At 42.7% G+C, this 13,378-nt stretch overlaps 1 protein-coding gene across 2 annotated transcripts in view; it reads right to left on the bottom strand.

Moving 5' to 3' along the window:
* MAT2B (methionine adenosyltransferase 2 non-catalytic beta subunit) overlaps nucleotides 1-13,378 on the bottom strand; it is a 331,869-nt gene that overhangs the window by 114,078 nt on the left and 204,413 nt on the right. For both annotated transcript variants that reach the window (XM_086931408.1, XM_086931407.1), the window contains exons 3-4: nucleotides 7,715-7,829; nucleotides 7,335-7,487 (exon numbers count right to left, since the gene is read on the bottom strand). In XM_086931408.1, coding sequence (XP_086787534.1) covers nucleotides 7,335-7,487; nucleotides 7,715-7,829 — 268 coding nt within the window. The remainder of the gene's footprint in view (nucleotides 1-7,334; nucleotides 7,488-7,714; nucleotides 7,830-13,378) is intronic.

Raw genomic sequence — 13,378 nt, 5'->3', positions numbered from 1 at the left:
GAGATCTTTTTTAGTACTATGGTCAGCAGAGACCGGGGCGGAAAACTGTACAGGAGTCCCGGCCCCTAGTTCATGGGAAAGGAGTCTCCCAGGGAAAACTGCCATTGGAAATCCAATGCACAAAAGCTTTGACAATGCGTGCGCTCTGTGGTGGTAAAAAGATCGAAAAAGGGTTATCTCCCTTACTGTAAGACACCATGTGCCACCTCTGATTGTAACTGCTATTCGTGATAGGCAACATTGGCTCAGTGGGTCTGCTCTGGCATTTGAAAATTCCATCAGATGCTGCGTGAACAAGAAGCCCTGCCTGTTTAGCCACTTCCAGAGCCGTAAAGCTTCTTGCCACACATGACCTCCCACTGCCCTGCTTGTTGCAGTATCACATGGTGGTCATGTTGTCTGTCGGAATCTGTACCTGTGCCCCCTTGATAGATGGGAGGAATGCCTTCACAGCCAAGCGAATAGCTCACAACTCCAGCAAATGATGTGAAGACCAGAATCCTCTGATCTCCATCCCTCCAAGATGACCCAACCCAGCAACAATGCATCCATGACCACCTTTAGCTCTGGGTGCGGTTGGGAGAGGTGTCTGCCGGCGGTCTAATCGTGGTCGGGAAGCCTCCACTGCAGATCTTTCGTAGTCTCCTACAACACCTAGATATAATCCAATAGGTTTCCTTGTTGCTGAGCACACCGAAAATTCAGATCCCCTGCAAAGCCCGCACATGCCTCCAGTTATGGTCCATGAACACGATGCAGACCTAGGTCAAGGTTTGAAATACCTGGATCATAGCCCGAATGTCCTGGACTAGTTGAGGTGGAGCAAAGGATCAGAACAGCAGGATATCCTGAATCTATCTGATGAAGGCCCAATGATGTCAACAGGTGAGCCATCGCCTGTAGTTGGCTTATGAATATTTGAGTTGAACCAGTCTTCAGTAGCTTGTCGTTAAGGTATAGGAAGACTCATATTTCCATCCTCAGCAGATGGGATGCGACCATAACCACACCATCATCTTTGTGAAAACCCATGGTGTGGTGCACTGGTAAGACCAAAGGGCAGCACTGACAAATCAAAGTGCTCTTGGCATACCTGAAACAGCAGGTAGCGCCTGTGGGATTGCAGGACACCGTTATGAAAGTAGACATCCTACAGATCCAACGCCACCATCCAGTATCCTGGGTCCATGGCAGATATAACTTGGACATGGGTGAGCATTTTGAAATTATCCTTTCGGAGGAAGAAGCTCAGAGGCGAAGATAGAGGATGGGACACAGGCCTCTGTCCTTCAAGACCAGAAAATGATGAAATAACAGCCAGTCCCAATCTCTGTTGCTAGCACCCGCTCTATTGCTCCCTTGGCCAAGACAGCCTGCAGTTCCCCAAGGGGGAAGGACAAGTGGTCCTCCAGGAGGTGTTACGAAGGGGGTGGAATAACCTGGGGACGGTCCAAGAGGAGGGGAGTAACCATGTTCCATGATCTGGAGCACCCATTGGTCAGATGTAATGCTCCTCCACCCAGGGAGGTGTAAGGTTACATGTCCTCCCACCGGATGATCAAGAGTTGCAGTGAGTAAATTAAAGCAGTTTTGCAGGCAGCAGCTGCGGATGAAGGAGCAGGTGTAGCATGTTGCCCCTTGGGGCACAGATGTGGTTGGCTTGATCTCCTGGCTGTACCTCAAAAGGACTGAGGAGCCTTCTGTTTTTGAGGTACTTTACAATGTTCCCTATGCTGATATCACCAGGGATTAGTGAGAGGAAGGGGTCCCAGTAGCATAGGATATCACCAGGGAAGCCTCAAAAGAGGCGAAATTGCGGGCGGGGGAAACGCTGAACAGGAAGAGCAAGGCCAAGACAGCATGTTGTGGCCTTGCTCTCTTTAAACATCTCCAAGGCTGAATCAGCCTGTGCTTCAAAAATACAAAAGCCATCAAAGGGCATGTCCATTAAAGATTGCTGGGCGTCTTTGGAGAAGCAAGTGGAGCAAACCCAAGCATGGCTCCTCAGCATCCCATTGCTCCCAACTTCCCTACTCAGGCAGTCAGTAATGTCCAAGCCAGAGTGAATGGAGAATTTCACTGTTTCCCGGTCATCTTGAATTTGATGTTGCGGTGTCGGCTGGGACAGCTGGAAAGATGTCCGCCACTCTTGTCAGACAATGCATGAGAATATCTCCCCAGGGTGTAGCTGGTGATGACCACCCTGAGGGCAAGGTTGGCAGAGGAGAACCTATGCTTGGCAAATGCCTCTATGCGTTTTGACTTGTCTTGCGGGGTGGTCAGAAATGCTTTTGGGTTGGAGCGACTAGTGGATACTTGTCGAACCAGGCTCTCCGGAGTGGGGTGTTGTAAAACGAAATCTGGATCCCAGGGGGCTGGTCTCTGCCGCTGTGACACTTGCCTGTTGTCTTGGGGCAAGATTCTGGCTTTGCCCAGGTGCTCCACAGCACATCTGTGAGGGCTTCGATAAAGGGTAGCATAGATTCTTGGGCAGGTTGAGCTGGATTCAGGACCTCCATCAGCATGTTGGGCTTTACCTCTGTGGTAGGTAGGGTGAAGTTCATTACTTCTGCCGTTCTCCTAATTATGGTAGCGAAAGAGGCGGATTTCACTGTTGCCATAGAAGGGCTGAGGGAGAACAGAAAATGCCTGGAGAGGTAACCAGACAACTGGCAGCCTGTAAGTCTTAGAAAATATTTTCCTCATGGTAACGGGCGTCATCATTAGCATTATCATCATCGTACTGACGGGATACTTCTGGGTCTGCCCGGGCATGAGGGTGTTTTCGCACTGAGAAATAATTCTGGGGAAATCCTGGCAGACTGACAGAATTTGATGGAACTCCGGATCATTCTTTGAAGAGAGACTTCGGTGTGCTGAGGTGCCCAACAACGTATCTGGGGTGGAGCTGGATGGTTCCGACACGCAGCCACATGATGCCACCTACTGACAGACTATGGAATTGCTATCCAAAGTTTCCCGATGCAGTCTGGCACCTGGAGATTTCAGAGGAGCTCTGGATAATTCTTTGAAGGTCAACGTCAGTGCGCGGAGGTGGTGCAGATATAGTGGGCCAACAATGCATCTGAGGCGGAGCAGGACTTTTTCAATGCAGAACCATATGAGGTCACCTACTGACACAATAAATTGTCAAAAAAGTCTGGATAGAGTCTGGCACCTGGGGAAATTCACAAGGTGAGGAATACGCTTTTAGAAGTCTATCAGAATAGTCATGCATCATTTTGTGTGCAGACAATGGAGACAGTGAAAACTCCCAAAACAGTTGGAGCAAAACAAGCCTGTGATTGCATAGTTAAAGACCCATTGTGTATAGTAAGTTTTACTTAAGGAAGAATATTTCACTTAGACCTAGATAGGCTATTAATTACAGGGGCTGCACTGGGCAAAGAACAGTCTGCACAGGAGTTTGTATGCAGATTTTGTGAGCAAATTAACTTCCCTGACTGCTAAGCCTCTAGTAGGGTAGCACTTTAGGAGAGGAACAGCAGGAGATTTTCGCACTGGTATTACAATGACAGTGACAGCATGTCTGAGACACAATGACAGAGACATTCGATCTAAGGATTCCAAGATGGCAAAGAGTACTATGAAGAAAAAGAGATCACTGGAGAGAAATGGTTCCTGCAAAATAGATAGCACCACAGAGTGCTCAATCTCCACAGCATAAATTGCGATAAGCAAAATGAGAACTATCGGTCTCCAGATCTAAGAGACTCACCCTGGTAGAGGGAGTCTAGATTCCAGTTGTGAAAACGATATGGAAAAAAAGTGTCTTTGGGAACATAAAAAGTAAGTGGAGCACTCTAGTTAGGGAGACACATGCTCTGCTGGGCATTTAGTACAAGTACAGACACCTGGCTCGTCCTACTGTATGGCTGGAGTGCATGCAAATGTGCACAAAAAGAACCAAAGTCCTGTCCAGTAGGTGCTCACGAGGACATAAACTCTTCAAATTGGATCAGTAAGGACGCAAAAGATTAAACCTCTGATGAAACTGCAGAAAACCTGGTTGTTCCTACAAGTCGGAAACCTCTATTAGGAGAGAAAAGAGATGGCATAGAGAAACAAAGTCAGGGTAAGAAAACATGATACCCACCTTGTTGTATGCAAGGCCAGAAAATAATCAGGGCCTGATGTTTAATCCAGTGCCAGGACCCCCAAACACTGCGCACCAGGACAATGTCGCTCTCTAGGATATACGGTTGTGACCTCTGCCCCATCGCACCACCAAGGCACCAAAAGCAATTGAGCCAAAGGGGAGCAGGGGAGATGCAGTCATTTGAGGTATTCCTTTAAACTCCCCCAATCATGCACCAATCTTTGCTCTGAATCATAACGTGATTCAGAGCAAAGAGAGAAGCTTTGCTCTGAATCACGTTATGGGCTAAGGCACAGCAGATGAGTGGAAAAAAGCTTTGCACAACCATCAGGCCCTTGCAAGCCATCTTTAATCCTGCATTGTCTTGCAGAAAAACACATGACAAGGATAGGGCAAACCTATACATGGAAGCTGCTCCCCTTCACAACTGCAGTTAGTTGAGTTATATTGCTTTGGAAGCAGGATCGAGCAGAGCTGAAAAGGACAAACAAGACAAGTAAAAAGAGACTTGAGGTAAGCATCATCTCATCGAAAAACATGTAGAAAAGGAACACTATTTAAAGCTCTACGGTCAAATACTTATTCTGGGTTAAGGTGCAAAGGGGCCATTGTTCAGAGACAGCCTTTAATGTGCAGACTGCAACAATAAGGCAAAACTCAAGAATAGTCATAGTTTTAGCCTTTCGACAATCCCTAACTTTTTAAAGGAAGGTTGACGAACGGGTAAATTAATATCTGAATTGGAAACATTTCTTCCCGGATTTGAAAGAGCTATTACCTTTACAATATTTTCTAGGATTTGATGAAGAAACGGGAACAAAGACAACAGTGAATTGAAAACCCAAAAATGTCAGCACAGACACTTATTGATGAAAGAGTAATAGAGGCATAGTTCCCAATTGTGTTTAAAAAAACACATGATCTGAAGAGGGATTCTACACTTTTGAGCCCATCAGGGTGGAAACTGGTTTTCAGTCTAGTTGCTTACCATTTTGTATTCTTGTGATGAGAAAGGTATTGTGTGTTCAATATTTAGGTTGTATTGTGTTGTGTTAAATGATTACTTTGAAAACCGATAACAGCGGTCAATCCTCATCTTGCATCTAAAAAAACCCTGATCATCTACTATATTGGGATAAAGGAGTGTGTTAAGGCTCTGCTATCAGCCTTTGAGATTCTATAGTACAGGTAGGAGCTTAAGGATTAAAAAAACAATGCGCTTAATAGACCTTGTTGGAGAAAAAAGGATTACATTCTATTTAGATCTTATCTGCAACATGACCTACTCTCCCGTTGCTCCCTTCGCAACCCTTCCTGCCAGGCTTTCAGTCAGTTCCCCACCTTGGGCTAGAGCGGAGGAATGTCGCTCCACCTAAATGCCCCAGAGATGAAAAATAAAATGGCCTTTTTCTCTCCCCCATCCTGAACACAGCATCAAGACGCTGTCTTTTTGGCCGGTCGTCTAACGACGACCAGCCACACATGCGCACTTTAAACCTCTCTAACCCAGCTGTCTTTAAACAGCTGGGTTAGAGCAAGTGCCTGCCTTCAGAGCAATGTGGAGCGAGTGAGGCTGGTCACTTTAATCAGGGCGCTGCTTTCATCGTGGTGAGAGTAGCACCCTGATTGGTCAAGGAATTTTCCTGGTGGCCAGGCTGCAAGAGCAACGAGGACATCCAGAGCAAGGAGGTCCCGTTGAGTAAGGGAAGTGTCTATTTTTTATATGTGTGTGCACCCGTCCCCCGTTGCAATCTGTTACTGGGTGAGTATAAACAGGTCCTGACACTTAGACATGCTAGATCTTGAGAACTGGAGTGTATGCAAGGCATGTCAAGTTTAGTCATGCCTCAAAAATAACCCAAACAAGCTGGTACAGAAATGCAGTCGAAAAGAGTTCACAAGACTCTACATGGATGGAAACTTTGATATGTCAAATATGTCATCTTCCAGGAAAGCACAGATAGTCTCCAGCAGGTATGGATCAATCTGGAAGAGGCCAAACACCAGAATCAGGCCTGATAGCTGAGGCATGGCCACTCTGGGATCCCACTGATCGAAGTAATGAGTTTCATGTCCCTGTGCAAGACCCAGAAACTGATCAAGAAAATCTTCACCAGCAACGTTTTTGTCAGGCCAGGCATAACGTGAGCACATGATCAGACAATAACATGGTCAAGGTTCCCATTGTTCTCATGTATCACGAGAAGACAGTACCTCTTCAAAACCCTAGTGCCACATAAAGAAGAGTTAGAAGAAAAAGATATTACAGAGGCATTTTCGGGGGTGGAAGATCACTAAAGGTGAGCCTTGCTATTTACAATTTCTATAGTGCAGAAAGTCACTTCCTCCCCTTTAACGGTTAAGGGGGAAATTATTTATACGTGACTTAAAAGCTTTGGTCATGGACCCAGGTACCGAAGACAGTACAAAGATTCTACGTGAAGCTGCTGGAAAAGTCTGTTCGATCCAGTCACATCCACTTTTCGCAAGAGGAACAGTTTCTTGTTTCAAAAGAAGTAAGTGGATTCAAGCAGTAAGGGATAATAACAATAATTTGTTAATTCAAGTACCATCCTAAGCAACCTTTTCCTAGTCAAAATAAAAAAAAAGTGTCAGGCACAATATATATACCTCAAGACACTCTGTGTGCTATTCTGGTATTTCAAGATAGAGGGGGAGGATTTAATCTCTTAAGGGCACTCTCTCAGACAGACCATCTAGTGGTTGTGGTCACCAACCCCCACAGCAAGTTCCATCAGTGTATCTGGGAGAGAAAGATTAGAATGTTCACTGCTCAACCATTTGCCCTGTCAATCATTCTAAGATGCTTCACAAAGCTATTGAATGTCAACAGAGAGGGAAAACATTAAAGCCCGGTGATAGAACTTAAACTGCCCTTTGGAACATGTACTTTCATGTGTATTGAGGACATATGTAAAGCAGATTCTGTCTTTGCCTTCACGTAACAAGTTATCAGTGTACATTCTACTTCACAGCTTTACAGGACTCTTAACATGTATATATTGTCCAAATGAGGAAAGAGTTGGGGCTCAATCACATCTAAGAAGAAAACTTCACCCAGATAGTCACAAAACATTATAAAAGGTCTGGTTGCCTCCTTCACTCCAGTCCTAAGACTCCCTGATAAAACCCCAAACTACACAAAGTTTTGTGTTAGCCATCAATGCACTTTTGAAATCATGTTTACTTGTACCTTCACTGTTCTGCAGGACTGCCTTTTCTCCCTCCAGTTTCGTCCGGCCATAAATATTTAAAGGGTTGGGCATATCCTCCTCGACGTAGGGGGGACTCGTGCCATCAAAGACGTAGTCTGAACTAATATAAATCAAAAATGCACCAACTTGATCTACAAAAGAAAGGAAAATAAATATGAAAAACAAAGGAGAAAGCAACAAAGTAGAATGAATTCTGCATTCTGATCGTAAGGAAGGAAAACGACGCAGATTCCTCATAAATAAAAAAAACTGTGATATTCATCCTGGACATTTAAACTTCAATGAATCAACAGTTCAAAAAAGGACCAGGCTTCAGATGTATGGAGTTACAGAACCACCACACTACCAGTTGCATTACCTGCTTCCTTGGCCAAGTTCCCTGAAGCAGCCACATTGAGCTCAGAAGCAGCATCAGCTTGGTTTTCTGCAACATCTATCCTCCTTTCTGCTGCACAGTGGACTATTACGTGGGGCTGCAAATCAAAAACTCATTTATGAGCCATAAAGAAAAGGCAGTGACAGAAAAAGAATGCAGAGCTCATAACATATATCCACTTCTGTTGAAACTGGTGGCCTGATAGATTGCGCCCTCCACCCAGCACATAACTAAGAGTAAAAGCTATGATACAAAGGTGCTTGCTTGAATTTTAGAGATCATGTGATAGAAAGGTAAGCATTCACTCCCTTTGCTATCTGTTTGGTAATTGAAGAGGTGCAATATGGGTAGAAGAAGTGAAGGGTTCGAGCACACACAAGGAGACAGAAATTCAGTCTTCATGCCTATCCTGGCACCAAAATGCATGCAGATGCTTTACAAAATAGTATCATCAATGATAATAGTGATATTTACAGAAACGGAGTCTTAGGTCATCAGAAGATGGAATAAGGATCTGTCTTCATGTGGCATTTGCCGGCTCATTTGGTCACAAAATGGTTATGACTTAGACTATGACTCCAGAAAAAGAAAAATTAAATGTCAACCACAGCGCCTCCCAGATCCTGTGCCATACAAGCTGTGCTAAGAGATTGTGGTTCGCTAAACAAGCTGTAAGAATATTTGCTTGAGTGCACCTCCATTGAGGAATGAAGTCTGTACCTCTTTGCTCACATGAGATTCTGTGACACAATCAAACTGGTAACACGAGGTAGCCAGGGGACCAGCCGGAGCAGATGGAGACCTAGCAGAGGGGAGTATATGTAGAAAAGAAGACGTAGGCAAATCCAATTCCTTACTTCTTTATTTCAGATGTAGTACAACAGCGGCACCGAACACGCCTCCAACCTCCAAACCTCCTCCTTCAGCAACTGCCTTCCCTACGACATAACCCTTCTCGTATCCCATGCATTCCACACACTCCACACGTGCACACACAACATGCGCTATCATACACTATCATACCACAAGACAATCCACGCACACAACACGACACATACGAACCAATACCACACACCCTCCTCCTCAACAATTTACATGACACTGACCTAAAATTAAACCGGACAGGCAACTTCCTCGTTCTATTACCACGGCGTAAAGCCTCACCTTCAACACCCATATTGGTACGAGTGGAACAAGATTCAATAACATCACTAAAGCCACTCCTACTCCTGATTTCATCACGACCTGATGCGTCACATCTGACATTACAACTAGTCATACTTCCAGCTGACACCACTTCCCTCATTAGTCCAAAATCATCACCTAACATAAATCCGCTACACACTCCTTCATCATCACCAGACCGTGTACCTACCCCGCCATCCTTCCCGTTGCAAAGACTCAATTGGCGAAAATTCCATCTCTTACCGTCCTCCAACTCTACTGCACTGCCAAACACCTTCATTACTCTCAGGGGTTTAGACCATACACTTTCACCCTTCAGCACAATTCTAGGATTCTTTACCCGAACCATTTGACCTATCTTAACCAACGGCCAACTACATCTACCTCCATGATACTGCTGACTACGATCCTGATACTTATTGACCTCAGATCTAATTTCTTTATCAATATTGTTGTTATTGCACTGCACTTTACCATTCCTTTTCCTCAACCACCATGGAACCAATCCAGTGAATGGTTTCCTACCTCTCAAAACCTCAAAAGGTGTTTTTCCTGTAGCGGAATGCGGGGTAACACGGTATGCTGTCAATCTTTCTTGTAGAGCTTTCCTCCAGGGTAAACCTGCACTCAATGCTAATTCAATCACTTCCTTGACCACCCTGTTGAAGCGCTCAACTTGACCATTACTTTCGGGATGATATAATGATGACTTAATGTGCTTGATGCCCATCACCATTAAAAATTCTTCCATTTTTTGTGACACAAACTGAGGCCCATTATCCGAAACAAGAACTTCCGGGACTCCTTCCCTTGAAAACACATCTTCTAAAAACTCAATGACCACATCAGTAGTCATCCCATTTACCATTCTCACCTCAGGCCATTTCGAATAATAATCGACTAATACAATGGCATAACAATCCTTACTGATAAAGCTGAAAATGGACCCATAAAATCAATAGCAACTTTTTGCCATGGATACTCAGGTAACTCCACCATAGTTAAAGGCACACTCAACGGCTTTGCCACCTTATCGCTGGTACAACAAACTTTACAGTTCCTCACTAAACGATCCACCATGGAATCAACTCCTGGCCACCAAAACCACTCTTTAATTCTTCTTTTTGTACTGGACATACCACCGTGCCCCATGTGACTCCTCTCAACAATATCCTCTCTTAAACTAAATGGAGGCACAATTCTGTCCCCTCTTAAAACAATATCATTAACAACACACAGTTCCTCTTTGACTTTCCAAAATGCAGCACATTCACCCCGTAAATTAGACTCTCTTGGCCAACCGTTAATTATGAACTGTTTAACCTCTTTCAAAACAATATCCTTGTCCATCTCGCACATCCATGACGCTTCAGACAATATGTTATTAACATCCTTTTTATCAATCAAAAATACATCCTTGATGGTAAAAGCTATTTCACAATCACTGTTGATTTCAGTTCCTGTCGAATCTACATTGGGTAATCTCAAAAGACCATCCGCAACCATGTTATCCTTACCAGGAATATATTCTATGTTAAAACTGAACATTTGCAACTTTGAAGCTAAGCGAGCTAACCTAGGAGTTAAATTCTTCCCACCTTCAGGTCTCAAAATATTTGCCAAGGGTTTATGATCGGTACAAATTTTGAACTTTCTCCCCCACACATACATCCTAAATCTCTCAGCAGCCCATGAAGCAGCCAACAACTCCTTCTCTATTACAGAATAATTGCGTTCTGATTTTGTCAACATGCGTGAAGCATACGCAACTACCCACTTCTCTGATTTAATATGCTGAGAGAACACAGCACCAATGCCATGCCCAGACGCATCCACAGACAATACACATTCAGCAGTTGGCAAGAAGGGTTTCAAACACGGTGTTGTGAGAATTTCTTTCTTCACCCTTTCAAAACACATTTTTTGTTGCTCATCCCATGTAAATGCTACACCTCTTTTTAACAAGGACCTTAATGGTTCAACTTTAGAAGCATAATTTTCAATAAAACGTGAGTAAAACTCTGTTAACCCTAAGAACGGCATTAATTGTTCCTTATTTGTAGGCTCAGGAACAGCTAGAATGGCATCCACATGACCAATTTTTGGTCGAATACCATCCTTGGATATAACATGTCCTAAATACTCCACTTCATGTTTTCCAAAGACACACTTTTCATTTTTGATAGTTAATCCACTACTTCTCAATGCTTCTAAGACAGCATAAAAACTTTCATCATGACATTCCTTATTCCTTCCATATATTAAAATGTCATCCTGGAATACCTTTGCATTTTTAATGCCTTGCAAAATTCTACACATCTCTCTTTGAAATACTGCAGACGCGCTTGCAAGGCCAAATGGCATACGTTTGTATCTAAACATTCCCTCTGTGGTAATGAATGCAGTACAATGCTTAGAATCTTCATCTAAAACAATTTGGTGATACACACTTGTCAAATCTATCTTGGAAAACCAAGAGGACCCACCAACAGAAGATGTAAGTTCTTGTAAATTCGGAAGAGGAAATGTATCGACCCAAATGGCGTCATTTAGACATCTTAAATCGACACATAAGCGCAAATCGCCATTGGATTTAAGGGAAATCACCACTGGAGAAACCCAGTCTGAACTCTCAACTGGTTCAATAATTTCATCCTTGCACAATTTTTTTAGTATTTCACCCAATTTCTCTCTGTAACTAATAGGTACGTTCCTAAGTTTTTGTCTCACGGGACACGCACCTTCTCTTAGAATAATTCTATGTTTAAATCCAATCATCTTGCCGATGCCATTGGAAAATACATCAGGAAATTTTTCCTTAAGAAATGAATAGTTGTTCATCTCACGACAATCATCCTGAATAGAATAAACAGGACAATCTAAACTAGGATCAATTTTCATACCCAAGTCAGTTATGTGTGGCCATCCTAAAATGGTTGCACCTTTGTTAGCCACATATATTTTACCTTGACACGAATTATGTCCAAAACTAATCTTAGCCAAAATAAAACCTTCTAAAGCTATTTTATGTCCAGTATAACTTCCAGGATGTACATCCGATTCCAATAATGATCTGTTTGGCCAAAGTGTTTTAAATAAATCCATGCCCATAATGGTATACCATGCACAAGAGTCTACCATTACTTTAACTTCTAGACCGTCAATGTTGATGATACATGATGGTAGCTTTTTAACTTTACTCGTCCCCTTAATCGACTCATCATGCACACTGCAAATTTCACCTACAACGTGAAAAATATCATCTTGATCATCTTCTTGGACACAATTAATGTCATCTTGATCATCTTCTTGGACACAATTAACCTTAGCTTTAAAGTTGTGACATACTCTAGTAAAATGTCCCTTTTTTTTACAATTGGTGCATATTTTGTCAAGTGCAGGACACCACTTATAATTTGCTAAATGGTTGCTAGATCCGCGCCTATAGCATGCAAATTTCTTTTGCTCATTACTTTTCTCATAACTTTTCTCATTAATTTTCTTGTTAGAGTAATTACTAAATGACTTATTATCATTCTTTAACTTGGATTTGTCATCCTTATTAATCACATTGACTGAACGAGGTTCAGAGTCATTTTTCTCATTTCTAACTTCACGAATACATTGGTCCGAAATTTCCACACCTCTAGCTACTTCAATGGCATTTTTTAATGAAGTACTACTTGATGACCATAACTTTTCCTGAATTTTTTTAGATTTAGTTTTCATAAGAATTTGGTCATGTAAAACCTGGTCATATGTCATACTTTCAAACTCGCACGTAACAGCCAAACCTCTCAAGACTGAAACATACTGATCAATCGACTCATCCACTTTTTGAGACCTCGAATAAAACTTAAATCTTTCCATAACAACATTAATTTTTCTCCCAAATCTTTCCTGCATTTGTTTAACAGCGCATTGATAAACACCCATATCGCCAGCATTCTCAATTTTTGGTAAATTCTTAAACTCCCTTAAGCCTACTGCACCTAGTCTGTGTTTAAGTAAAGACACTTTCCTTTCCTGTGAACATTCTTCTTCATCAAAAACTTCTACATAAGCTTCAAACATGTCAACCCATAAGTCCCATGCAATAGGAGGTTCACCAGATTCTGTTAAAAAAAATGGCGGTGGGTGAATTGAAGACATCTAAAAGTCGTAAAGAAAATACAATGCAAAAAAAATACAATTCTTGCTCAAAAAGTTCACCAAAGTTCCAATGAAATCTTTGTTGCACTTCAAATTGGGCAAAAAGTTCACCAGAGTTTTTATTTGAAATCTTCCTAAAATCAAATAGGCTTGTAGATCCAAATAATCCAGTAGAGTTAAGGAAAAGTCAATAAAAAAAATAAACGCTTACTTAGTGTGTTAAGCGCTGGACGATAAAGGCTCCTTCATGAACACGATGTAAAGATAAATAAAATGTTCGGCGCTCAGAACTTGTTGCTCGGCGCTCGG

This window comes from Lissotriton vulgaris, chromosome 7 (genome assembly GCF_964263255.1).
Source record: "Lissotriton vulgaris chromosome 7, aLisVul1.2, whole genome shotgun sequence".
In the NCBI taxonomy this organism is placed as follows: domain Eukaryota; kingdom Metazoa; phylum Chordata; class Amphibia; order Caudata; family Salamandridae; genus Lissotriton; species Lissotriton vulgaris.
This window is presented reverse-complemented; position numbering and strand designations above follow the sequence as displayed.